Source organism: Catharus ustulatus, chromosome 4 (genome assembly GCF_009819885.2).
Source record: "Catharus ustulatus isolate bCatUst1 chromosome 4, bCatUst1.pri.v2, whole genome shotgun sequence".
Lineage (NCBI taxonomy): Eukaryota > Metazoa > Chordata > Aves > Passeriformes > Turdidae > Catharus > Catharus ustulatus.
This window is the reverse complement of record NC_046224.1, coordinates 20,211,683-20,239,617: the sequence shown is the minus strand read 5'-3', so window position 1 is coordinate 20,239,617 and position 27,935 is coordinate 20,211,683. Positions and strand designations below refer to the sequence as shown.

At 39.1% G+C, this 27,935-nt stretch overlaps 1 protein-coding gene across 3 annotated transcripts; it reads right to left on the bottom strand.

Moving 5' to 3' along the window:
* Window position 1: 1 nt before the first annotated feature.
* SLC17A8 (solute carrier family 17 member 8) lies at window positions 2–27,935 on the bottom strand. 3 transcript variants are annotated; one of them, XM_033058736.1, is made up of 13 exons: window positions 27,850–27,934; window positions 27,464–27,671; window positions 20,299–20,551; window positions 17,698–17,816; window positions 14,276–14,390; window positions 13,717–13,804; window positions 11,861–11,947; window positions 10,801–10,940; window positions 9,155–9,304; window positions 6,502–6,634; window positions 5,087–5,197; window positions 3,728–3,855; window positions 2–3,115 (listed from the first exon to the last, which is right to left on the bottom strand). In XM_033058736.1, the coding sequence occupies exons 2-13, from the start codon at window positions 27,604–27,606 to the stop codon at window positions 2,777–2,779; spliced, it is 1,806 nt and encodes a 601-aa protein (XP_032914627.1). In that variant the 5' UTR covers window positions 27,607–27,671; window positions 27,850–27,934; the 3' UTR covers window positions 2–2,776. The 3 variants fall into 3 exon arrangements, with proteins under 3 accessions (XP_032914627.1, XP_032914626.1, XP_032914628.1); XM_033058735.1 differs by having other exon boundaries at window positions 27,464–27,935; XM_033058737.2 differs by having other exon boundaries at window positions 2,956–3,078; window positions 27,464–27,935.

The following is a 27,935-nucleotide window of genomic DNA, read 5'->3' as shown; positions in this document are numbered from 1 at the left end:
GTTTGTTCTCAACAGATTGTCTTTATTCTTTGTCATACAGGATTGTGGAAGCCACTGTGTAAATCAAAGGGTTGATTAAGTACAGAGATTTCCAGGAAAAAAGCCTTGTTTCCAAGCAGTGCTGATGTTTGCACTTCATGCAATGCACCTTAAATATTTAAACAAATGAAAAGGAAAGGGAGAAAGCCCAAACATCTCTCTCACCCACTCACTCACTCATTTCAGAGTGCCTGGAAAAGCACTGTGGCACGTATGTAACGTCAACTGGCAAGAGTTGATATGTTGGGTTAGTGAAAACAGTTAAATTTAGAAAAGAAAAATGCAAAAGCTTGTCCAGATGTTTTAAGGCATTTCTTTAAATGCATTAAATAGTGCTGAAATGTAACCCTGGGACACCAGTGAAGTCAAACCTCCACTGAACTAAATCAGTGAAATCTGTTTGTGGATACTGCTAAACTGAGCTGTGGCTTGTCACTTGTGACAGCTGTGGTGTATCTGCAAAAGGAAAAAATAGCAGTTACACTCACCAGAGAGGCAACTGAGCTCTCATGGGCCAGTTGGCCATTTCCCAAACTGTTGGATGTTTGTAGTTCTTTGTCATAACAACAACATTCACTCCCTTTGTACTCCTCTTAATGACAGGAAAGTTACCCTTCAACATTACTGGAAAAATGATGCTGCTTCTAAGCAAATGTTACTGTTTCTAGAATAATACGTTGTCTGGTCTTCGCTTTTCTCCATCAGATTATACTCACACAGATTCTTATATTAAATCCTTTCATAATATGGTTTCCCCTATTAGACTTCATGGAGCAACTTCATGAATGCTACATTATTGGAGAGGAGGAAGAAGCTGTTTGCTTTGCACATATGCAAAGCGATGGCCCTCTTTCTTTTGTAAATTGTGGTGGATGTTGCAAAATAGTTTTACAGCAGCTGGTCCTGCTATTGTGATGGATTGATGAAAACATTTGACTCAAGGTCCTGCCAACTAAATCCCCAAAAGCTGACTATCACTTGACAGAAACAATATATTTTCTTATACCTGCTCTAAATATCAGCAGTGAAATAAGCAACTCTAGTCTAAAATGAAGTTTTGAATTTAAAAAAATATACTATTTTCTGACTAAACAGAATAAAGTGACAAGATTTTTTTTTAATGGCTTATTCATAAACTGATTTTTTAAAGCAGGATTGAGCTGTACATAAAACTACTCCTTTCACAAAATTATTTGCTCATATCAATTCAAAAGTCTTCACTGTAGTCAAATTAGGCATGCATCCATTCAACTCACTTTCCTTCTTACTCATATACAGTTGCAGATTGGATTTTGCTGAGTAGAAGAGAAACAAGACATGAACAGAGAATTAGCTAACTTCCCAATATACCTGTGTGTAGGGAAGATAAATCATCCATGGATTCAAATGAATGTACAGGTATAATCACGCTCATACTATTCAATTGCACTTCAATAAAATAGCAAAATGCGTCTGAGAAATGTTCAAATCTCGAGTGCATCACAGGGACTGTATATGGGACATGAGAACAATAATACTGAAATACCACAAAGCACAAAGTTGGGTAGACACAATAACTTTCATTTGAATTTAATGAGGCAGTAGTTACAATGAGAGACAAATTAAATCACAGCTTACTGAAATTATCCATTCTGAAAAGAGTATTAATGCCACAATGAGTCTCTGAGTTGCAGCTAACTGTTTGAGATGATACGGCATGCTCCACTGTTTGATTCTAAAAATGGTAGAAAAAGGCTAAAGCCTCTTTATACTGTCAAATATACCAATGGGCAGAGGATAATTACTTTTATACATAGTTACTCCATTAATTCTCAAATGATACAGTGCTTCATTCATAGCAAGAGCAAGACTGAGGCATTGAAATTACAGATCCAGAACTAAAGACTTTAGTCCTGTAAGTAAGCTCATTCACCTAAACAAGGACTGTTGTTGAGACCAGGATTTCTACCAGTATAATACTAGAAAAATATATTCAAATTACTTCACAATAATGAATTGAGTGAGAATCCTAATCAAAACAGGGCTAAGATTTCCTTCCATAAGGATTATTAATATCACATCACTAAGAATGATTTTGTATTCAAAATTATTTCATACCAGCACAAAATCTTTGGAGGGAGAGAAATTTTACAAGTATCCATTTTATTGTCTTGTCACTCTGTGGAGTGTGCATATAAAGGTATCTGCCAATCAATTTGTAGGAACTGTTGAAGCAGTCCTGTGCCACATCTGCCACATGTTCTCCTTCCCCTTGCTGAGTGACTATTGGTAATTAATTACAGCCTACTGTCGTAAATCTGCTTTTCTCTCTGCTCTGATCTATTACCATGAGCTAATACATACAGACTGTGACCTGTAGACTCAGGGATTACACAGATCACTGTGGATCAACCATCTGATATCACTTGTCCTTTCTCTGTTCAGGTGAGATGATGAGGGAGCTCCTTGCTCCTACAGCCAGTTCTACAGCTTGCATCAGACAGGAGCCCTGCCAGGGCTGGTCTCCAAAGGTCATGCTGCCTGACCCATGCAGGGTCGGAGAGGATTTAGGATCACTTATCCCAGTCCCATTTTTGTTAACCTTCTTACACATCATGGGGAGGGAAGTATCACCCCTCAAATCTAGCCATGTGGCCAGACATTATATAATTGAGTAAGACAATAAATATGGATACATGTTGATTTGGGGCAGCTAGGAGTCATGGGAGTAGCTATACAAATCTTACAGTTTCAAGTATTAAGATAAATCTTGAAAATTTCCATTTTCATAATGGTAAGAAGTCTGTTCCTCCATGTCTTGAGTTAGTTGCTTTTGCTTCCTCCATTCCCTTCTCTGTACTTCACTATTTTGACTGGTAGCACCATAGGTTTTCTTGGGACTTACAAAAGTTTCATTGTTCATCTCTGTTTCTTCAGCCAGTTCATCCTGATCAATTATGCCACATTTCTCTTCACTGAGGTTTTCGGGGTCAGCCCATTCCTGCTTCTCCCCAGAAGCAAAGATAGCGTAGAATATCACACCACTGTAATGCACCAGGGCTGCAATCAGAAAGACATTCTGCCATTCTTCACGGGTCTGAAAAAATGGTGCAGGTCTCATTAAGTTTTCAGTAATAAAAAATATTGCTCTTTTTCTGGCAAATTACACCATGAATTAGTACATATTGAGGAATAACTGTGATCACTGTTTGATTCCTGATGCTGAAGATAGAACAATTTATGAGAACCATTGCAAAGATTTACTCTTTTTTTTATACAACTACAGCATGTATAATAAAACTCAGGTTTCTTTGTTGTTTATTTTTTTCTCACAGTAAAGTCTGTCTCCTGCCTGTGAAGTATTTGTGGAGTTGGAAATGCAGACATTTCTCTAACAACTACACAAATATTATTGTAGATCAATGTTTGCTTAGAAACTCTGCCATGGGAGTATGGATGCATTGGAGAACATTGCACAGTTGTATGGAGATATTGAAAGACTCAGGCTCAGGTAATAAATAATATCTGCCTACAGAAATAATGATTTATAATATCTGAGAATGAGGCCAAGGTGGTATTACAAAAGTGCATATTTAAGACAAACAACAACTGCAGAGACCGAGGATGGAATGGCATCCCCAGGAATCTTTGAAGTACTTTAACTTTTGCATTACCAAACCTTTTCCTAGAAAACACGGAGAAATGTTACCTTGTGTTTTGTCATTGCACCAACAATGAGTGGGCACACCATTCCCGACAGTGTCCCCACGCCGTTGGAGATGCCCATCAGAATGCTGGCATAACGAGGGGCTATGTCCAAGTGATTCACATTGAAGCCTGCAAACAATGAGAGAAACAGCTTAGAAAGTAGAAACAGTAGAAAATAAAGTTTAGTCTGGCCCTGTTTGAAGTGTCTGTACTTTCCGTTTTCTCATACTGAAACAGCAAACTTGTCAGCTATTTTAAATTAAGGAATCAATGCCTCCAATTAGTGAAATGTCTTCCATCTTTTTATTTATGTAGTAGTGGTTTTAGTTAAATTTATATTAGTGTTTCAAGTAGCAGTTTAACAACATGATAAAAAAATATATAAACCAGTAAGAAAAATAATTATCCTTACTGTAGTGTGTCTTCTGAGCACACATTTTGTTAAGAAATAAAAACAAATTCTAAATATCAGCTCAGATAATTCTCATTCTACAGGTAATGAAAATTAGCTATATTAACTATGGTTGATCACAAGAGGTGATGATGAATTCCAAGTGCATGGTAATAAATAAGGTAAAAAGTAGACTACTGGGAAAATCCTGCAATAAAAGTTGATTGATAGAAATGGCCAGCTATGCTAGGACCGTCTAACTGAGCAGCAAAACCACTTCCCATCTGCACAATCCTGGAATAACTGGAGACCAGTAGTGACTTTGCTGGTCAATTTTGTTCAATAGATCCATGTTCTTGACAGTCTTCTTGGAAGATGTTCAATCTTCTTAACAAAACTCTGATTTCATAACAAAAGGCCTTTTTTTCAGTGATGCTGGCACTGTTGGTGCCACAAAACAGCTTGAGACTACAAAACATGGATGAGACTCATGAAAGTGCCAGAAACAACTTCTGGAGAAGGGCTGATTGTAGGGTGCAACAGAGGGAGGGCTGATACAGAAAGCAGAAACCAGGTGCTAGGGTTGAGAACAGGCTTGCAGCTGATAGCTCTTGGGCTATTCACTGCAGAGTCATTTTCTCTCTCCCTCTGTCTCTCCCTCTTTCCTTTTAGGCACACAGTTAGACAGGATGAAAAGGTGACTGACTGGATAAAAGTATATTAGAAATAAAAGCAAAAAGCTGATGTAAACTGGAATCAATAAAGAACAGCTTTTCAAAGCTTCATGTCCCGTATGCAATATGTTTCACAGGTACTGAAGTAAATCAGTTCTGATGTGGGAAGAAATAATGAACACCCATAAGCTGCCATATTAGGAGGAAAACAAATTAATAGAAATTATGACAGTAAGAACAGTGAGGATAATAACATCACTTTTATAATGAATAGTAAAAGCAAGAAGATTCTTACCTGAAATTGCAAAGCCGCTGAAGCCTACTGCTAAGACGAGAAAGGAAATAGCCACACCTTTTGTGTGAGAATAACCAACCACCAAAAGCAAGGTTGCTTCCATCCCAAAGCCTTCACATAAATGAAACACATGAGAATGAATTGCATTTAAATTTCTATCTGCCATGAAAATACTAATGCTAAGCACTATCCAGAATACCAGCTTAAAATGAGAGAAAATTCTTTTGTATCTTTCAGCTATACTGGAACACACTTGGAAGCTTTATGCATTTGCAGAAGTATTTGTATATTTATTATTTGAGAATATATAATTTTTTTCTCCTCATTCACTGCTGTATAAATTACTCAAACATTTGGTGAAGTTAATTCACTGTATTCATTGAGCAATACAGGAAAACAATTGATAAAGTGACTATGTGCAAAGGGCAGAAAAATTCACAAACCTATAAACCTAGTAGGTTTGTGAACTTTCACCTAGTGAAAGAAGAAAAACACTTGCCTTCAATTTGTCATGGTTGTAGTGATACAAGATGTTCTTGGTAAATGGAACAAAAAGTGCTTTACATACAACTGTGCTACCCACAGGACATCCCTGAGCATCACAGGGAATTTCCAGTCTCTGCCATTACGGGAAATTAATATTTTCTAATATGTAACATTACAATCCTTCTATTTTGGTTTGTTTTAATGACACTATTAATACACCCTGGAAATACAATGAATTTGATCATCCTTTGTGAAGATGCATAGCCAAGTTATGTGGTATCACTGGCTGCAGGCATCTCTGTTTCTAGGAGCCAGTGCCATCTATAAATAATGCAAGCCAGTAACTGGCAGTGGCAACTAACTACTCCACAGGCTGCCTGGCCTGAAATCTTTTTCTCCAATTCAATATCAACCCTACATGTCACTGATTTTTCATTTCAGTGACAAAAATGGAAACAAATTATTTTGTGCTGAGTTAAAACTGTCCTGCCCATCCTTCACTTTTTACCCCTCGCCCTAAACCTTTCAGCCTAAACTTGTCAGTGGATTCTGCTGGATGTAGCAAATGGGAACACGGCCAGTTACTTCAAGAATGTATCCACTGGGAAATGATCTCTCCAGCACTGTGGTACAGGGTTAACTTTCTCTGTATGAGTTTGCAGGATGAGGCCTATTTGATTCTACTATGCTACTGCCCATTCAATTATTAACCAGGCTTCTTGTCTCCTCCCTTTTTTAAAGCATGCTCATATGAGTAAGGATTTATGTAATGAGGCATGAGCTCTCCACTTAATGCTTCAGATTAACCAGGTATAAATGCAATCTTGGGTAAATTTTCTCTTGTTACAATTAAACATGGGCAAAACTATGATACTTGCATCAACTGCAGTACACTATTGAAATGTCATATTTTCAGAATCTAATAGTACCTCCACAGTTCATGACCTTCCTTACAGTGGTAGTGGTTAAGATCTTCCTGCTCCGTAAGAAGTCAGCCAGCTGCCCTCCGATGGGCACAATGATTGTCATGACCATGTGAGGAACTGCTGACAAAAGGCCAACCTGCAATTAGACAAATGAGTACTTGACTGTCATTTCTCCTTCAAGATTTAGGAGTGAGAGAACAGGAATCATAATGTTTCTTCACCTTTTTTGTCCTGCATCACTTTATCTGATTACAGCAGCTGCTCAAAACTGAGTGAGGGAAGAAATATCTTCTTGTGGTCCAGGAGGAGAAACCAGAGCACAAGTGAGAATCCCACCGTAGAAATGCCATCCTGTATCCCTAGTACTCATGGTTACACTAAAGAGTTGCATGGAAGACTGCTTATATTAAATTCTAGATTAAATTCTATTGTAGACATCACAAAACCTTGTCATATGTGTCCTAATACTGGAGTGCTCTGTCTTGGTTTTCAACTGTGTTTATATATTTTTGTTATTCATCTTCTCAAGGACCTCCTTCCTGAATAACAAATCAATCCCTGTTGCCTGCCTCTGTGTAAAGGAAGGAAGCACCTCCACATTGCATAGGGACTGAAGACCATACAGCATAAAATCTGACATTACGATGTAATTTTACGAATTATCAAATAATCATATATGTAAAAACATGGATTTATTTTTATTCTTGTGGAATTACAGCTCATGTTCATCTTCTTTTCATTTTTACAGAATCCCAGAGTTCCAGAATGATTGAGGTGGAAGGAGCCTCTTTCTGCTCAAGCTGGATTGCCTAGAGAATGTTGCCCAGAAATGAGTCCAAACAGCTTCTGGGTATTTCCAAGGATGGAGATTCCACAATTCTGGGGGTCATGTTCCAGTATACAGTCATCCTGATAGTAAAAAAGTGTTTCCTCATGTTCAGAAGGAACCTCCCATGTTTCAGTTTGTGCCCAGGGCACTACTGAAAAGAGCCTATTTTCATCTTCTTTACACTCTTCCTTCAGATATTTGTACATATGGATGAGAACCCTGCTAAGCCTTCTCTTCTCCAGGCTAAAACAGCCCCAGCTCTCTCAGCCTTTTCTCACAGGAAAAATATTTGCATTCCTTCATGGCCTTTCATTGGACTCTCTCCAGTATGTCCACGCCTCTCTTGTACTGTGGAGCCCAGAACTAGACACAGTACTTCAGGTGTGTCCTCACCACTACTGTGTAGAGGGGAAAGATCACCTCCTTTTACCTGGTGGCCTTTGCATGACCCAGCCCAGGATACCATTAGTCTTTACTGCAAGGACACACTGCTGGCTCGTGTGCAGCCTGGTGTTCAGGAGGACCCGCAGGTTCTCTTGTGCTAAGGTGTTTCCATCTGGGCAGATCCCAACATGTACTGGTGCATGGGCTTGTTCCTCCCCAGGTGCAGGACTTTACAATTTCCCTTGTTGGGCTGCATGAGGCTCCTGTCAGCTCGCTTTGCCAGCCTGCCAGGGCTCCTTTGTGCAGCAGCACAACACTGCAGTGTACCAGCCACTGCTCCTAGTTTTGTGTCATCTGCAAACCCACTGAGGGTACACTCTGCTTCATCATCCAGGTCATTAATGAAGATGTCAAATAGGATCTGACTCAGTATGACCCCTGAGGCAGAGTCTTAGTGAACAGCATGTCATCTTCTAAACACTTTTATTTGAAGCAGTAATTTAGTGAGAAGTTTGAGTTTACCTTCTGAGGCATGCAACCTCCTTACATTGACAGTCAGTTTTACACTGGTTTTAAATTAATTAGGTTCACAGTGATGCAACTCTAACATTAATGAAAAGCAGCTCAGAATGAACAGAAGTAATTTTTCTTAATATCCCTCTTCTTCATCTCCATACTGTACTTGGCCATTTAGAGTGTCATTGCCACCATGCCACAACCATTGCTTCTCCTGCAGAGCCGGGGCACACAGTGCTCCCAGAATAGATAAATAGTGATGTTCTTTGTTACCAGCTTCATACTTGCTTGAAAATACCCACCACATAGCAAGTATGCATGATAAGTGAAAGAGTTTTTAAAAAAATTTCTAAAACAATTATTCTGTATTCTTCATTCATGCTCTGAACAGGGAATGTAACAATTCTCATTTTAATGAAATGGTGGTGGCAGGGTATATAAATTTACAAACAATTTGATCTTCATTGCTAATGAAAAGTCACAAAAATCAAGAAGTGGATACAAATGACCTGGTTAAGTGCTAAAGAGTCAACATTAAACAAAATGTGCATTTCTATTTGCATACTTATTTAGTGGTTTTTAATGATATGTGGGGGTTTTTAATCAACTATTTCCCAAAATAACTTCTCCATTCTTTCCTTTTTCTAATAATTTGTTGCTCACATACTTTTATTTCTATCAGGTCAGCAGAAGTATGTAATCACAAATACTGAGAATAATCTACTGTAATGATTCCAGGTCTAAACCACAGCACTAAGTGCCATGTGCAGTTATTTTTTGAACATCTCCAGGTATAATGTTCACCTCCTTTCTGGGCAGACCGTTCCAATATTTAACCACCCTTTCAGTGAAGAAATTCTTCCTGATGCTCAACCTGAACCTCCCCTGCTACATCTCCTAGGTCACTGCTTATTCTCAGACATTTACCTTGCTAATTGCAAATCCAAAGACTTCTTCAAAGTAAGCAGGCTGACTTATAAGGAGCAAATAGAAGGTCCAGCTTCTGCAGAAGTTTGCCACAATGATTGCGTAAACTGGCATTGAAGTGAAAAATCTCTTCCAGGGAGTACTAAATTTCTAGGGGAAAAAAACCCACAAAATTGGGTAGACAGAGGTACAATAAAGAACCAGTATCTTTTATTATCAAGTCTACTAGGTACATTGCATACAAGTTACATTCTTTAAAATGCAAGTGAAATACATCTCTTGAATTACTGGTAAAAAAGAGGCAGAAAATTTTTCTTAGAACAGTTAGGATTTTTAAGGTGGATACTGCACTGCTATTGCCCTGCTTACTGAAATTACATGAGGTCTTCTGGAATCCTGCTCTTGGGATAACAGGATCAGTAAAAGAATCAAAGAAAGCTAGAGAAAACCTTGTGCCATTCCCCTCTTTTTGGCATGATCCAGTTTGAGATATTCTATTGAAGTGGAGTGGGAAAAAAGGCTTGTCCAAGCTAAGGAACATGCAGTAGCACAGCAAAAAGCAGATACTTGCTTCAACCTAATTAATTAATTCAGGGGAAAAAAAGGCCTTAAATTACAGAATTTACTTTCTATAACTTGGTTTTGACATTTTCACTTAGTATTATGCTCCAATACTCCATACAGTAGGAAACATACTTCAGAGACCTATTGATTTTTAATAGAATTCCAACCAGAAGCTGAAATCTGTAGCTATGGCAGTGCACATTGATATTCTCCCTTTAAAAAAAAAAAAATACTGATTGTGTTCTACAGGCCACCATATGCCTGCAGTTGTGCATGCAGCCATCATGAAGTTGGTACCAGTTTCCTCTGCATTAAAACCATCGTACTACAGGGAAAATGTGTGACCTGGAACAACTGTGTGTGTGTCTCCAGCCAGGATCTGATCAGAAAAATTTCAGATGTATGCCCAAAAAGAAAGTGGTATTTTACACTCCTAGCAAGGCCATTATCCAGAACATGTAGAGGAAAGAACTGGAGTTTTTCCAGAATGTTCAAAACTGAAAGCTAAGAAGGAACAGTATTCAAAAACACCTTTTTTTTCCACTACTGCCAAAATAGGTTGCCTAAGGGAATGGAGGGAAGTTTGATGGGAAAATAGGATTCAACTCAAAGTTTCCAGGATCTTCTCAGAGAGAGGATGAGAAGTCTTAAAGGACCTGAGCTGCTGTGAGAGTGAGCAGGGCAGAAACCCAGTCCTTAAGCCATTAGATTTGCAATCATCCTTAACAGGAGTTCAAAAGGCAGCTGGATAATTTAACATCTGCAGTCACATTCCTATTTAGCTAAATCCATGGATATTTTTCAGCACAAGCATGACAGTTACTCAAGAGCAGGAGACCAGAATGTGTCCATCCCTTCCCTCCCTAGATCAGAGAAGCTCCATAAGCCAAGGGCTTAAACAGCATTACATGTTTTCCTGTACTCATCTGGTCCGGCTGCAAGAGCCTGATTCTCTAATTTTCTTGAAAGGAAAAGCCCCTAGTTCTGCCTCTCTTATACAGATAACAGTATCCATCCAGTCAAATGCTCATCTTCTGCAAAGTGCTCACACATGACAGCAAAGAAAGCCTTTTTTTACTTACACTTGCATTAGCTAGGCTGGCCCCTTCTCCTATACTTGTTTCTATATATATCCTTTCTTCAGTGGTTATTGTTGGATGTGCAGCAGGGCTCTCATAGGCGTGAAGCAGCCAAAACACGTACCAAACAATCCCGAACATTCCTGAAGAGGCAGGAAAAGCAACTTGGTTTTCCAAGACAATAAATCTACACTGCCGTATCTGCAAGCCTTGAAATTTGTTTGAAGTGCCAGTTAAACAGAACTTGCATAGAAGTTATGCCCAGGGAAGTAACAAAATATGGCAACTAACTCCATGTATATTGTATACCTGCTTGAAAAGCATTTGAGCATTTTGTCACTTCTATTATGTTATGCATGGGGCAAAGAAAAGGCAGGAGGAAAGCTCTCCGTAGGACCTAGGGAAAGAAAAAAGCAGACAGGCAATAATGTGGTTGCAATCTGCATGAAGGGACTTCACTATAAGATGTCAATGGCAAATCTTGTGGTGTGTCCTGTATCTCCAGGGAAGACAGAGAACAACCACTTTAACTGGGCTGCTGATGTGTAAGCTTGGTTGGAGACACTCTGCCATACACTGTGAGGGGAAGAATCCGCAGGTCAGCCACAAGGCCATACCCATGGGACCACTTTGTGAAGATTGCACTGCTTTATTAAAGATGGGCAACATGGGGAAGATTTCTCAGGGCAGAAGTTTGCAGGTCCATTTTGCTCCCTGTCAGCAGCACTTGCTGTAAGTTTTGCTGTTAGTGTGCACTCCCACACAAGAGGCAGGTCCCACACAAGTGTTTGTGCTGCAGAGGAAGCTTTGCAATCACATCCAGTCCTGTCACTGGGTAACCATGGGCTGCAGCCTGGTCATTATGATTTTACAACCTTTTGTAACAGATGATTATGAAATGAGGGCTCTCAGAATCTGCAATAAGTAGGGAATAAATTGGAGTACCCATTTGCAACCTTTTCATTCATCAAAACAACTTTGATCCATTCTTGTTAGACAGGTTTTAGTAAACAACTGGCAGCACTGATCTATTGGCAGATGTCCTTCATGTTAGGTAACTCACCATAAATATAAAAGACTGATGACCATCCTATGTACTGCACCAGCACCCCTGCCAGGGGCATGGCCACGACCGCACCTGCGTAGGACCCTGAAGAGAAAACAGATCAGTAAAACATGTCAGCTGCAGTAGGTGTGCCCCGCTTTCAGAACAATGATCCAGACAGGTGCTCATGAGACCAGAACTGGAGGGATGTGTTTGATTTTTTATGAACATGGAGAATGGGATGAAAGCTGCAAAATTTTTACTAGGGTGACAGGAAGCACTGACCTCTCATGGGTCACCAGTTTAATTTTGCAGAGTTGTGCCCTATAGGGAAATAGGATTTGCAAATCCAAGAATAATGACAAACCACTACAGAGGCATTAGCTGTATGTGTGCACTTGAGTGGGAAATCCCTCCTAGCACTGTGGTGTATGAGATGAGTTTTGGAGAAAATAATGGACCAAGTTTCAGAAGCTTCATGGAGGAATCCTGATGACTGGAGTTATGTTTGGACGCTCTTGTCATGGCCCCAGACCCATGACCACACAAGCACTGGTAGCAGAGAGGGTGTTTGAACCAACCCTGGGTCTGTGTAACCATGTTTTAAACATGTTAAATCGTATCAACAGCAAAAACAAACAGCTGGAATGAATAGGCAAATGTTTTCAGGGGGATAAAGAGGATAAAAATGTGGTCTGTGTCAAGGTTTCTGATTTGGAAATACATAATACCGGTGAAATACATTTCTAAGTGTCTTGTGGAAAGAAATGAGTATTTAAATGCAATCTAGACAAGAGGTTCCAGTGCAAGCCAGTGCCAATGGCTTTACATGTGAAGAGTGTTGCTCTGAATTATTCTAGGAAATGAGATACTTGTGGTTTTGAGAGCAGTACATATTTTGTTAATAAACATTTGTTAATGCTCTACAAATGTAGTTGGAAGAACCAGGAACCTGCTTAACCTGGATTTGCCTATTTTTTCATTGCTCCTGTGCACCTTTCAAGTGCAAGGATCAGTGATCTGTAGCCACTAAAATAGGTGTCAAGCTGAAGGATAGATCTTTCTCTAGAGATCCCATGATAGGAATTTTAAGGAGGGAATATTGAGGGTGGAGAGGCTTTTCTTTGGATGTTTTCTTCTGCAGGAATTGAAAACTCCTGAATAATTAAGCCATCTGTAGTAAAAACAAAATTCTCATAATATACAAAGCACATGGGACTTTTCCCATGTGTTTTACTCCTCCTTTTATCCTATATCTTGTTTTTTAGTGCTGTATTTTTCCCAGTCATACAACTCTACTGCTGATGGACAGAATTTTTTTTCCTGTGACTTTTACATTTTTACTGAAAATTTACTCCTACAGATATTCATCTTCAGCTGTCAGCATTGGAAAGGGACGCAGAGAAAAGAGCAAAGTACATGTCTGATCATTACTCAAAACAGAATGAAACAGAGCAGCTACTGGCAAGAAGTTACATCACCTCCCCTGCAGTATATTGAGCAACCAGCCTAAAGTACTGAAGTCCTTTTTAGTTAATTTTAAAGTGTGTGCTTGTTTAGGACCATCCATTGAGTATGTACAGTAAATGGAATCCCTAAGGATGAAGCAAATAAAAAATACAATATAAGTTCTCTCATGTGACCCTCTAGACCCATTTTAGTTTATTATGAGAGTCATTTTGACTGTTGGCTTAAAATGATAAAATGATGATGAATTAAACAAAAAAAAAGATGCACAAGTTTCTAAGCTTAGGGTACAAGCTGATTGCAGCAAAGGGCAGAAGCTTTGTGCATCTCCTTCAAAAAAAGAAATTAATAAAATAAATCTAATAGGGCTACCTGCTTACATAAACCATATAAGCCCATCAACTCACCACAGAATGAAGTGGTAGCCAACCTGCTTCTCTCCAGCGGCGGGGCCCACTTACTCCACATCCCATGGCAGGCTGGGTACGTGACGCCCTGGCAGACATTTCACACATCACATGATTTGCTTTCTCTGCATTCCACTTGAAGTAGTTGCTGATACTATCCCTACTGCCTAGCTGTTTGTCACCATGGAATGGTATAGGAAGGGTTAGGTATGTCTGGAAAAACTCGATTGCTTGAGTATGAAGATGTCAAACTAATCTGAATTACCCATTACTTGAACAGTAATATGTTCTGAGGTAAAAACACTGTTTAGTATATGCAGTTGATGGCACAAGAAAACTAAAATAACTCAAATTGCTGCACCAGGAACATACATTTTTTGTAACTTTAAGTGAAGTTCGAAATATAAATCAGTATAATTAAAAAATTATTATCTCAAAATAAGTAGCAAGTAAAACCATATATTGATCAGAAACCCTGATTGAAAGACAACCTAGAACTTCTAGAACCAAATCTCAAAATCAAACTGTTTGAAAGGACCAAAATGTTGTATACTCCTACCTCCACCAAACCTTGAAGAATCCTTACAAACATCACACAGCCATAATGCACTCTTGCTGCAGAAGGGATGATCATGTTCAGTGTAGATGTTAGAAAGATAGCTGCCCCAAATACCCTATAGAGAAAAGTAGCATGAAAGAGAATACAATTATTGTCTATTTTTCAGAAGTGTTTTCATGTTCCACTTCAAAAATTGATAAACTTATTTTAAAATATTTTTTGCCGTTCTTTTCCTTTTAATAAGTATTTAAATTGTTTGCATTTCAATCTCTGAAAACTTTTTCACAGGAAATATATGTGTCTTCATTTTTGTGTCTGATCTTATTCACAGTAGGATTAGGGTTGTGTTATAGCATGAAAAATTTACAGTCAGAAAAACAACACTGTTATATCTAAATTCTCTACACCTATTGACAAAAGCCACAGCCCATGCCTAGACACCTCATTATCTGAGTGACAGGAAAGCACAAAAGCAAAGAAGCTGAGTAGGCAGGCAGAAAGAAGTGACAAAGGGACTGATTTATATAGAAAACAGTCTTTAAATGTGAGTTGGAACACAAAGCCCACAGTCATATCTTGACATTTAGGAGACTGCTTCAAAAGCCAAGTAAACATTTAACTGAGAAATAAGTATTACTTATCTCTCTGTTGTGATCCCTGAAGAAAAGACTTTTGCCTTTTGCTTTCTTACTGCTAATAGAAATATCAGGTCTGTTATCATAACGCTATTGACTCAGGGAACTACAGCAAATGATGTCGATTAATAACCATGTGAAAGAAGAAACTGTAACAAAGAGAACATGTTTAATTATCCAAACAGCTATCTCTGAAGACTGAGTTTCCAATCTCTGCTACTTATTTTAATGCCAACTCTTAATACGCCTAGGTTGTAAATGCATCATTTGTACAGAATTAGAACCAGTCACTCTCCTGCTACTATTTAAAAGGTTGAGTATTTTTTCCACAGAGGCAACATCTTTTCATCAATTCACTGCCATTTATCACAAAGAAGTTGGTCTCCACTTTGACAAGAAATATTCCCGGTTTTTTCAATTAATTCACATATTCTTCTGTCCTCTCTACCACAATCTCTGGATAACTGCTACTTTTGGATCAAGACAGACTTCTTCAGCTACAGACTCCTCTGCCCAGCAGAGTGATCTTACTGAAAACTGATATCAAGGGGTGTCTCATGTTTCATGCATCCACCAAACAGTGCTGAAATCCCATTTAGATGCATGTTTGAGGATGAGCAACTGGTTAAAGGGATGGTGTCATTAAATGGTTGATGAACTTTTTCGGTGGAATATAGATCACATCAATTTGGATGAATGTATTGAGTAAATTACATAGTGTTAGAGGGGTTTGCTGCAAACCCATAAAGCACTCAATACTTTCAGCCATTATGAGATCCATTTGAATACCACAGTATTACAGACAATTATGTGCATTAGAGAAGTGCCTGGGGTGGGTCATCCATATATATGCTCAAGGTTGCACAGTTTAAACAAGTGGCAAAGGAGTCTTTGCCTAAGTCTGTAAGTTCAGTAATAGCATAGAATCTAATTTCCAGAGTGCACCCGGAACAAAATAAAGTTTTTCCTCTTTCTAGGACTGGTAGGTTCATTGGCCACAGAACCCCTGTTTTTCTGCCCTGTGTCTTAGCAAATAATCTCTCTGAAACTGAAACTTGGCACTACTGGCGAACCTACCTAAGCTGAAATTGGTTGGGTAAACAAAGAATAAAGGAAAAACATGGACACAGTGAATCCTAGTACTGCAAATAGAAATTCTCTTTGATCCTAGCTCTTGAGCTATTTTTGCTCCTCAGCAAATTCTACTCCTAAACCCAGTTATGATGGGCAAATCCATAATGCGATGTTTTAATATACCAGTAGATTGAGTTGGAAACTCTCAGAGGGGTAAATGCAGACCTGTCTGTGCTTGTGCATAGCCTGTACTTAAGGAAACACTCTGCTGACAGAACACATCAAGTTACAATGTAAATATAGTTGATTTTACTGTTTGCAAGTAAATTAAGGAAACAAAAGCTAAATTAATAATATGCTGAATTATTCAGCCAACAGTGTGAACATCTGTGTTTTGGAGCCCTTCTGCTGCAGAAGCTGGTGGCAAGAATAGAAAGGCTGGAGAAGTGATTAGGCTTTGCTAATTTGTTTGGCTTACCCAGCAGATGGAAAAACATTCTGCCTAAGCATTGTTATGTGGTAGAGAAATGAATAATTGAGGAAACGAACAGTGCTGAAGAAACAGTGCAAACCAAACTCTGAGTAACTTTTGGTTATGGACAGAAGAGAGGGGGACTGAATGGTCTGGGCAATTCTGTGGGATTACTCAGTTCTGGAGACATTTCCACAAGGACATATGAATGGTAAGAACATCCAGGCAGTCTTTAAACCGTATAGCTCTTTGCAGAATTCTCAAAGCAAAGTACTTTGATTTGAGGCAAAGTACAAGAAATAACATTTCATAAAGACCATTTCCATTCCTTTATTTCTTCAGTTGTCTACTATTTGTAGATAAATCACATCTTGTTTGCAGAGAATGAAGTTTGTACCAGCCATGTGGGTTTTTTTTAATTTTAAATCTGTAGATCCCAAATACCCTTAATATGCACATCTCATGAGCTCATTCACAATCAGTTGTCTTCAGAAAACCTCCCTCTCCCTTGTGATCATGTTCAAAGTTCTGAAGACCTTTTGAAGTAAAGCCAAAAACCGAAGTTAACAATGACAAAATTAGCTACTTTTCTTATTCACATTTTCAAAAGTGGCTGAATTTAAAAAAAAAAATAGGCTGACAAACACCTTGATCATAAAAAAAAATCTATACAGATTCTCAGACTTCACCAAGCAGAAATCAGAAAATTCTATTAGAAATTCTATGCAATCTTAATTACATTCAGTACTGTATCCAGCCATGGCAAGGATATTTGTGTGCATGAGGATAGATTTGTGACCTCAGATCATAAATAGTTCTGTAATTCCCTTATGCCCAGCTTCAGTCCACAGAGAATTTTTAAAGGAGGAAGACCAAACGCTGTTGGAAAACTATTGTTTGGTGTTAAGTTGAGCTAAAAAGCACTAAGGCAAATGCTTCAACCATTGCTGGAAGCATTAGGTGTGATTTTCCTTGAACTCTCCAGAAAGCATTATTGTTTAGAGAAGAATTGTGTAAAAATTTTAGATGAAGAAGATAAATTGAAAGAATCAGCAACAGACCCATAATGGAAGTCTTGTCCTCTGAAATAACTTTTGATTACAGTAATAAATACTGAATTTTCAGCTTCAGATGTGCATTTTTGAAACACATTAATTTGTTGTATTAGTAATTCTCATTTACATGGTGTAAAACAGCTCCCAGGCTCTAAAGTTTAATTCATTTGCTTGTTGTTTTCTTACCTGTTAGCAGCCAACTTGTTTGAGATGAACCCTCCTGGAATTTGTGTCACAATGTAACCCCAGAAAAAAGAGCCATGAATGAGTCCTACGGTCTCTGGATCCCAGTTGAATTGGGCTGACTGTAAAGGAAATGGGACACATACTGCAGGATAAAGCATACTCATTGTAAGGCAACTGTGGCTTAGAAGTCACACAGAAATAGTGCTCCCTGTGCTCCAAATCAAGCCTCTTTACACTGCCTGTTCAGGATTGCTGAGCTTGAAACCCCCCAGTTAAGGCAAAAGGATGTTTAATTATGAGATTACTGCTTTTGCTCTTAGGAGTAGGAAAGGTTCAGCCATAAAGTAGCTAATGCTGGACCTTCAACTTTGCCACTTGCCACTGCTTCCCCTGGGCTCCTCAAATTTGAAGCCTTTGCTTTCAAGACTGCTCAGAGATATAAGAAGGACCTGATACCTTTCAATAGACATATCCATTTTCCCAAGATTATCAACGTTGCCTAAATTCTTTGAGTTGATTTTCATCCTGGTCAGATTTGTTAATGGCTCTCCATCAGGGCTGAACTCTGATCATCTACTATCAGCATTAAATTGCATGGGATCAGAAAAGAGCTGGGGGCAAGGAGAACAACTGAAGACAAAGTAGTCTGAAAATAAAACCAGGTAATGCTAGCCAGTGGCTAGTTTATCTTTTTTTAGAAGTGATGCCAGTTGTAGGGCTCGATTTGGATACCGAAGGACAGCCATGGGCTGGTCATGGGTGGTTCCTAGCCAAAAATGCCTGCAGTCAAGAAAAATCCTTTAACTATATATCTCATCCTTGAATACCAAGCAGTTTCAGTCTTCTCAAGGTTCTTCCTGAACAAGGATTTTTCCATTTTCTGATGACTTTTTTTTTGCATACCTTGCTCAGAAGAGGGATAGCCAATGCCCAGGGCAAAACATAGACAAAATAAAGCAAAGAGAGGATGCCCTTTCTGCCCTTCATTCTGGGCCTAAATCACTATAAACATTATTGTAAGGTCAATGTTAACCTTTCCTCCATGAGCCCTCAGCTCTGAAGAGCTCTTTTGGAGCAATAAGAAACCATGATGTTGCACTTTATGATCGTTTTCATGCTAATCACATGTCTGGGAAAGGTAGGTAAGCATTCTGTGAGGAAGCAGCACAGATATCTTTTTAATTCAAAATTAAAACTGTCATTAAAATACCACAGAGAACTGACAACTATAGTGATAAGCCTTAACATCGCATTTTTTTTATTACTTTCTGCATGTTAAAAGGAAAACAGTTTTTCCCACTACATTGATTTTTCGCTCACAAAGAAGCAAACCAAAAAACAGCTCATTGTTTGACCTACAGCGAGATGGCATTAATTAGCCAGACATGTTTACAGAAGGCTAAAGGGTTTCCTCCCCATCAGTATGCATTTTGATGTGTCCCACATTCCTGTGCTGAAGCACTTCTGTAAACACTTAATTTTGTACTAGCACTTTCCAGCTGAATTTCTAGGTAATGTTAATTTCTGAAGGCAGAAACACCATGAGATGTGGAAGAAGGTTTCTCCTGATTCAGGAGGTGCTCATGCCCAAACACTATGAGTTTAGATTTGTGGAAGGAGTTTATTCCCATTTTCTCCCAACCTATGCAGGCACATACTTTCTCTTTCTTAAGTACAGAACCTGGAAGATCCAGCAGGACCATTGGAGAGCAGGGATTAGACAGAATAAATACAAATTCAGCAGGAAGTCTAAGCTTGGCTTCCATGATCATGAGTCATGGAAACTCTTCTTTACCAAAGTTAAAATATCTAGGACAAAAGCTGATGAATATTTGCACAGCATTTCATTCAAGAGCCAAGATTCTTGTGAAATTTCTTAGAACAAGAAAGTTATAAAGTTATCCAAAAATAAGTCAACAAGAACAGCAAATCAAGAGATTCAAGCAAAAAATTCATAAAGGGACACTTGAAATCACAGCCAAATACTAAGGGAGAATGGGCAACGCTAAGGGATAGATTGAACATGATGGGTGCATTGATAAAGTTGTGTAGGATCTGCTGCGGACCACTGCAAATTTGAAAATAGCTTGGCACCTAGCTCTTCATAGCTCCAGACAACAATCCACATTGTCAAAAACCTGATGCCTTATTGCCAGTAACTGCTTTAAGATCTTGAAAACTATCCACTGATATGACTGTAGTAGCTGCAGCACTACATAAAATAATTGATAATTCCTCCTGCAGCAGTATCAGAACACATTTCCCTGAGAGAGAGTAAAAAGCAAAAGCTTCTGCCACCACAGCAAAATGTGTCTACAACTGACAGATCAGGGACCTGGGAGACATGCAAACTAATTCAGTTCTCATTTCTGGTACTTATAGCCTCTCTGTGACACTGCAAATCCTCAGACCTTGAAGATTTTTAATGTGACTTCAACACATTAGGAATTAAGTGCCTGGCACATCTCTGTGCATCAAGACTGACGTGTCTACTTCCTTCTGTATTTTTAATCTGTGCATTCACAGGACTTTGCTACGTGGCATTTGGGTGGTTTTGCAATGGGATCCACTCAGAGGAGTGGAAGGAAGCTGTGTTCTCACCCGCAGCTCTGGTTTCCCATCGACGTAGACGGTGTTGTTGTTGACCATCTCCACGATGGCCACGCCGAGGTTGCAGCGGATGCCGAAGGAGATGCAGAAGCCCAGGCCGCTCATGATGGCGATGATGTAGCGCTTGGGCAGGCCGCAGCAGTGGCACTCGCACAGCACAGGCCGCCGGCTGCTCGCCGCCACAGGCCGCCCCTCCGCCGTCAGCTCCAGGGGCTCCTCCTCCACCGTGGTGCCATCGATCTTCCTGAACAGGTGGAGAAAGAAAAAACAATGGTGCCGTTGTCTCAGTGATGGGCAGTTCCATGGTAACTCCTGTTGTGAGGGGCTTGTCTCTTGGCAGTGAGGTGAGTTAATGCTCACTCATCTAGGCCGTGAAAGGTTAGCAGAGACAACACTTTTTCCTGAATGATTTCTGAAGTTTGCACAGCTGAGCCATCTAGCCAGACGGCCAGCTGCAAAAATGTTCACGGGCTATTCATGAGCATAACTATGAGATCTAACTGGAGGTCTGTTGTGATAAATTCCATTGATTCTTAGGAAAATTTACACATTATTAAATTAATCATAATTTCTAAGTAGATCCACAAAGCAGAGCTGCCAGTAGGTTTCATGAAAAAGGGCAAATACAACACAAAGCATGGTTTCACTCAGCCCCAAACTCCCTGGAATTTGTTTTCTCCCATGAGACAAAGATTAGGGCAGTACAGCAGAGGAGAAACATCTCCGGCGTCAGATCCCTATCAGATGCAAAAGAGACAGGCCCAGACTTTGTCTGCCTGGAGGCATTTGAAGTCATGTGTTCCCTCTTCTCTGAAATAACCTGCCACTACAAGGACTTCATTTACTGCAGAGTGAGCCCTTGCAACACCTACTGTGGAGGGTGTTGCCATCTGTGTAAAATACTTACTATGAAATGAGATCTGAAGGCAAACAGGGGCTTTCTGCGCAGTATATTCACCATTCCTCAGCAGTGGAGGCTGAAAGGGCTTTACCTGGGATCAGATTTGGTGTGGCAACTGCAGTGTAGTTGGGAAGAACTGGGAGGGAAGGTGCCAGGGATGGGGTCTGAATGGGAGCAAATGGCATCCAGTCATATCAGCATGTGACAGTTTATAGCTACCAGCTAACACAGGAGTGCAGCATCTCAGCCTTGGAGTATCCGACCTTTTTCCTACAGGCAATCTAGCTGAGATATTAATATTAAACAAAATGGCACTTCCCTGCAATCTGGAATTGCATGATAGTGCAATTAAAATTTAATTTGGTCTCTCAATCTGATTAGGGCTATTAACATCGTGCTGCAGGACCAGGCAAAGTCTGTAGTAGGAAAGGTGATGTAAGAAAGAACTAGTCACACCCACCAGAACAGAGCTAGATAATTCTTTTTCTAACATTACCCGTTCAGGTTTATTTTAAATTGCAGATTATGGTTTTTCTGACGTGCTGAAACAATTAAGGACATGGCTAGTTGTGAATACATGACTAACCCACTGCTTGAGCTTAAGGTTAAGCCTTTACTATGAGAGGCCTTGATCAGCAGCCTTTCAGTTTTGGCATCACTCTGAAGCACTGAGCTCAGGATCCAGCTCTTTTTGTGCCTGCCATGGAATACTGTAAAAATATGAATACTTAATTAGTCTAAAGGAAGCACAGCTTGCCATGTAAAATGATGAAATTATTTCATTCACTCTTTTCTGATAAGAAATAACTTATTTCATTCTTTCACACACCCGGCTGAGTGTATTTGAAATCTAATGTACGTATTTGAAATGTATTTGAGTCCTCAGTTTTCAGTATGAAAATCAACTGTGAACAAATGCTGTCAGAGCATACATAGATGGGCTACATCTGACTGGGTTGGGTTTTTTGGGACAGTTTTGGTTTAATCACAGCTTTCCCCAGTGGCTGTAAGTTTAATGTACTGCCCACAATCTAACAGATAGTAGTCTACAGTGGACAGTTTGCAGATATAGGTGGTGAGTATGGCTTCTTGTGCGCTTAAATATATCTTTCCAATATAAAGTTCCACTTTAAAAATCTCATCATTTTTAGGCTCCAGAGCTAACTGGAGCATCATTTACTATACTACTCCTTTTTACATCACAATATAAACCCATTATTTCAGCCACAGTCTTAGCAAAAACAAAATAAGCATGCTATTTGAGTCCATCACCTCACATTTTCAACACTAAAATCCCAGTGTTTAGGCCAGAAGGGAACTCCTGGGATTATTTTATTTAATTCCTTTTTCAAACCAGTGCTCACTGCAAAGTTAGATCCTTAGCTCATTGCCAGACTGAAGCAAAGACTTTCCATTCAAGCAAGGTAACACAGAAAATGTGATCCTGCTGTGGTGTTATTGGGGGTGATTGAGATCTTATGATTCACCTGCAGGGAAACAGCATTTGTTAGTGAAATGTGAGTACCAAGACTAGTACAGTCAGACACTTTAAAAAGAACACACCATACATTCCATGCTCTATGTGTTAATAGAGGTAGGTGTAAATAGAATGAGACACCAAAAATAAAGACCTCAACAAGTGAAAAAACGATTAAATAATTAGTTTTTGGAGCTGTTGTCATCTCCAAAGTGTTATTAACAAGCCAAAAGAAGTAATTTGTCTTCACCTAACAGAAAATAAGATATTTATGAAATTAAATCAATTAACAATTTTCCAAATATTCATACCTTTACCAGGCTCTATTTATAAGAGACACATTAGTGGTTGCATTATTTTGGGCAGCTGGCAAAGATTAGACACTTCATGCAAAGCCAAAACATCTGGACATTTTCAACTGGCTGTCAATTCAGATAGGCGTGAAAACATCCTTCTACCCCAGATTCAGTGCTGAAAGTGGTGTCCTAGGTCTAGAACTGTGGACCAATATTGTCTCTGCAGAGAAATTAATTATTACGCCATTGTATTTGACTAAGTAAAAGAAGCAAGTTGAGGACTGGTTCATCATCCCAAATCCACACAGTTATTTACCACTCCCAGAGATTAATTTCAATGCCTCTATACTATGTTTGTCTTGGAGAAAACCATTTTTCAGTAGCAGTCCAAAAATATAGGTATCAGAGCAGTGCAGACATTCACATAGCCAGTGTCTCCACTGGCTTGTTGGTTTTAGTTCATTGAACAGGTACATAATGAAGATATGGCAGCTCCATGAAATGATGAGAAATGTATTTTCCAATTGATCTATGTATTTTTGTTATGTCACTGAAAATTTTTACTAGTTGTAGACTTAAAAGAAAATGGCTTCAAGGCCAGTGCTCTCCTCTAATCATCAGCCTCATGCAGGATATGCAGGCGTGCATTTTTCTGCCCAGGAAATGTTCACTCCTTAGACCTTATTTTCCTTTTTTCAGCAAATGTACAACACTTGGCAAGAAAGAAGAGCTAAGCTATTTGAATCTGCATCTATATTCTGTGCCCATAATAACTTTAGCAAAATTTCTCTCTTTTATTTAATGCCTACTCTGGCATATACAGAATTTTGAAATCATGAAAGAAATTTTGAAAATCCCTGTCAGCAATAAATTAAATCTCTAGAACACATACACATTCAGCACTCTGTGTTTAAGGGGGTTTTAGCAGAGGAATTAGTTCTTTCTTTAAATGATGAATTAGGTATACCAGAATTTAATTGCATTTTATTAAAAACTCATTGGTTCTACAGTAACAGGCAAATGTTAATATTTGTCATGTTAAAACACATTCTAGAACGGATTTCATCAGATGTGGCAGTCTTTCACAGGCAGCTGGAGCACAATCATACACAATTTTTGAAGCTCACACCTACAAATATAGTAACTACAATGATCCCTTTGTAACTTCAGAAACCTATGCAGTAATTATCAAAAAGTATCATTAATCCAGAAGCAGATACAATCTCCTAAGATCTTATTAATTCTTCAGGGATTTTTCCAGGTAATGATTTTTCTATAATGAATCCTGTATTTGATGTCTTGGTACCAAATCCCAGCACAAATATCCAAACTCTCTTGGGTTACTGAGGGCATGAGACCTCCCTTCTTGTTTTCTGCATGGCATTTACATGAAACCCACAAGTCTCAGCCACCAAGGGGCTGCATGTGCCAGGTGCTGCACTCTGGGCTGCAGGACAGTCTCTGCTCAGTGCAGGTGGGAGCACCGGAGGGATGTTTGCCCCTGGGGTGCTGCGGTGCAGCGCTGCACGAGTGCACTGTGCCCTTGCAATTACACTGGTACAAAGGCACAGCTCATAGTGCCGTGTTCGCAGCACTGCACGGTCTGGGAGGCACTAAACTCTCCCTGCCTGGGTGCAAAGGGAAAATCTGAGAGGAATAACTCGATGACCCAGCATAGTCAGAGGAGTCCTGCCCAATGCAAGCATCTCATCCAGCTTCAAGATGCAGTTTTCAGCAATTCAGGCAAATTCACCAAGGGATATCCATAGCAGTCAGAACTACATCTATCGGGGCTACATTTCATACAGCAGCCATGTGGCATGGCCCATATGTCCTTTTGCATTAAAAGTGACCATACTGGGCTAAGTGAGCAAACTCATTTAGACACTTCCCACTTCATCAGGAAGCCCACAGTTGTCATTAGCTGGCCCAGGACTCCTGAAATCCTTAGAGAGGCAGAGGCTAAGATTTTACTTCAGCCTTTGACTTTTTCCTTGACTCCAGTTAAGTTCACAGAAGGACAAAGTGTTTGTGTCTATTAAGAAGATCTGCATGAAATCTTTCTTTTCTGAGAAACATAAGGATGACAGAGCCACAACTATGATATTCATTCACCCAAGCCTTGAATTCTCTAATTATTTTTTTAATGCCCCACTGCATAAAATTAATCAAGAAAATTTTGAATTAAAAAAAAATTATACAAAGCATTTACAACATATTCTAAAGCATCTAAGATCTCACAAATTAAACAGCTGCCAGAAGCCTAAAGAAAGGATGGCTCTTGGGTCTCTCATTTCAGTCCCCCCTGCCTCCCTTTCAGGACCCAGGCACTCTAAAGTCACTTCCTATGAGCAGACTCTTATTTTGCAGCATCCACCAAATAAGCACGCCTGTGGGGAGGCAGTAAGTTGTTTTATGCTGTTTGTGCTTTAGCACTTGAGCTGGACTGCAGACAATTGCTATGGAGCAGCTGCTCTTGCCAAGCATCAGCTTCTGGGTCTGCTCTCTTTGCTTGCAAGACAGGGGAAATGTGGCAGGAAGGCATAGAACAGCCATATTTACCAAAGCTAAAACATATTTTTCTACCCACTTTGCCAGTTTTGACATCAACACACCACAGTCAGTGAAATCACACTTGGAGGTCTAATCAAGGACATGCATTATAATAATTCATCGAATTACGATGAATGCTAGAAGAGAAACCAAATTCTTTTCTGATTCTCACCACATTAAAGACAATTGGATTGGATGAAGAGCAAAGCCAAGGTTGCAGCTGGTATCTAGGTGTATGTACCACCATATAAAAACACAGGTGTATGCTCTCATTTGTAGGCTAAGCTGTAGAGAGTGAAATTCATATTAAAAACATGCATGTTTCATTCATTTATGGAACTTTTCAAATCTGACTGCTTATTTCCTACAAGACTGCTCAAGTTGCAGCAATTCTTACTTAGATCTGACATAGTAAAAAGATTTTATAGTTTGGATTATTTCCTCTACTCATTGGTACCTCTAAGGAAGGCTCTGAGATAGCTATGTTTAAAACAGAAAATAATTAAGCTTAGCAAAATTTCTTGTATCTCAAGTGATATTTTGGTTAATTTGATTCAGGAGCAGAGTTGCTGAAGTTGGCTGCCTTTACTATCAACTATGTAGGAACCAACATGACATCTTTAATATATGGCTACAAGAGGAGAGCAATCTGGATAATCTGAAGTGAGCCCAGTGTACTGCCACATCACATATTCACTAGCTACAAACCTCACAGGTATTTGGTTAAATTGGCCAGCAGAGCCCACAGCACACAGAATTTGTCACTGAATAAATTACTTGAATCAATGTTCCAAAAGATAAGCAGATTTCCTGGAATTACTTAAAAGTAAAAAAAGCAAAACATCAGGCTTCATCTGTAGCACTGTAAATTTAAAAAAGTTAAGTAGAAACTGTGTAGAACACAGATACTCTGTTCACATGATAAAGAAATAGAATAACTGTAGTATGATATATGTACATTCTTCCACATTTTCTTGTGAACAAAGGTTTGTTTAGATATACCAAGATTTCTTGGCTCAGAATAGCATTCCCACTAGAAGGCAAAAGGGTGGATATGAAAGCAAATACAATTCAGTCACTAGAAACACCTTCAATTAAAATGCTGGCCTGATCCACACAAAGATTTAATATACACAATATCAAGCATAGAAGAAATGCCACTAACCCCTCTGGCTCTCATCTATTGATTACACAAATAAGTGTTGTCAGTAGCCGTTGCAAACAGAAATAATGTTCTGTTTAAATGAAAAATATCTTTCACTTTATGAAACTGGTCATTTTTTACATTAGATTTTCATTTCTCTAAAAATAAAAATCCTCTGTTTCTTCTCATAAACCCATCAGGTTAAGATAAAAATCTTTAATCTTTTTTCTGCTTTTGCTAGCAAACAGCTGCTTCTCCTTACTCTCGCTCTAATTTGCTAGTGTCAGTAAACTCACACATACACATCTCTATTCAGTGTATTTTCTCCTACTGATTTGGAACAAGTTTTTAAAAACCCCAAACCTGTAATTTAGGAACATTAAGTCTAATTTCAAGAGTGGCATCATTGGGAGTGTTAATTCCCATTAAATTGCTTTTTCTCATGCAAGCTAAACCACAGAATTAGTCATATTTAATTATTTAAAAGTTGGTTGGGTTTTTTTTAATTAAACACTTTTTCAAGCTCTTTTCAATATTAGAACATTATTTCATAATTTATTTCCACCTTTTTTAGTTTAATATAAATATTCTATGATCTATGTCATCTGATGTTGTAACTGCTCCTTTTACATTTGTCTTACAGCAAGCTGTCTCACTCTCTGTACTCAGATATATTAATTTTGCAACTCTATATTCTGTTTATGTTTATACATTTTTTTCTATATTGCATTTCTCTTAATTAATTGAATCAATGGACCTGTCTGGGAATTTTTGTTGGGTTTTACCTTCTCAGATTCCCCAGCGAGTCACTAATGGTGTTCTTCACCTCTTCCTTTCCTGGGTTAAAAAATCTTTCTTTCAGTGAACCAAGCCCTTTGAAAGGCATTTTGTCTTTCTTCTTCAGTAAATCCCTTATATTAACGAGCATTCACTTCTGCTGTCATATTTCCCAATGCCAGAGTCAGGAGCCTCCACCAGTCCCCTCAGTGACCTCTGCAACAACAACCAGTTGCTCAAGAAAGGAGAGGGTAAAAAAATAATAAAAAAAAAAAAAAAAAAAGAGTCAGGTCTTGCAAAACCAGAAGGGAAAAGCTGTGGAGAGAAGCCCCCTCAGGAGCACTGAGGGGCTCGGCGTGGCTCTCGGAGCATCTCTGCCCTGCTGGGTCCGTACCTGTGCGGGGCAGCTGCTCCGGATCTGCACTGGGAGCTGCAGGTGCTGCTGCTCCACAGGCAAACCTCAGCCTGCCTCGCTGGGGC

Bases quoted from the DNA above. Each gene is read 5' to 3' on its own strand.
- SLC17A8 (XM_033058735.1), bottom strand. From the start codon at position 27,606: ATGCTCGTTAATATAAGGGATTTACTGAAGAAGAAAGACAAAATGCCT. The intron at 20,552-27,463 runs GTAAAACCCAAC...CCACCTGTTCAG, and splicing joins TCGCTGGGGAATCTGAGAAG to GAAGATCGATGGCACCACGG. The intron at 5,198-6,501 runs GTACTATTAGAT...ATTTATGTGAAG, and splicing joins GAAGGTCATGAACTGTGGAG to GCTTTGGGATGGAAGCAACC.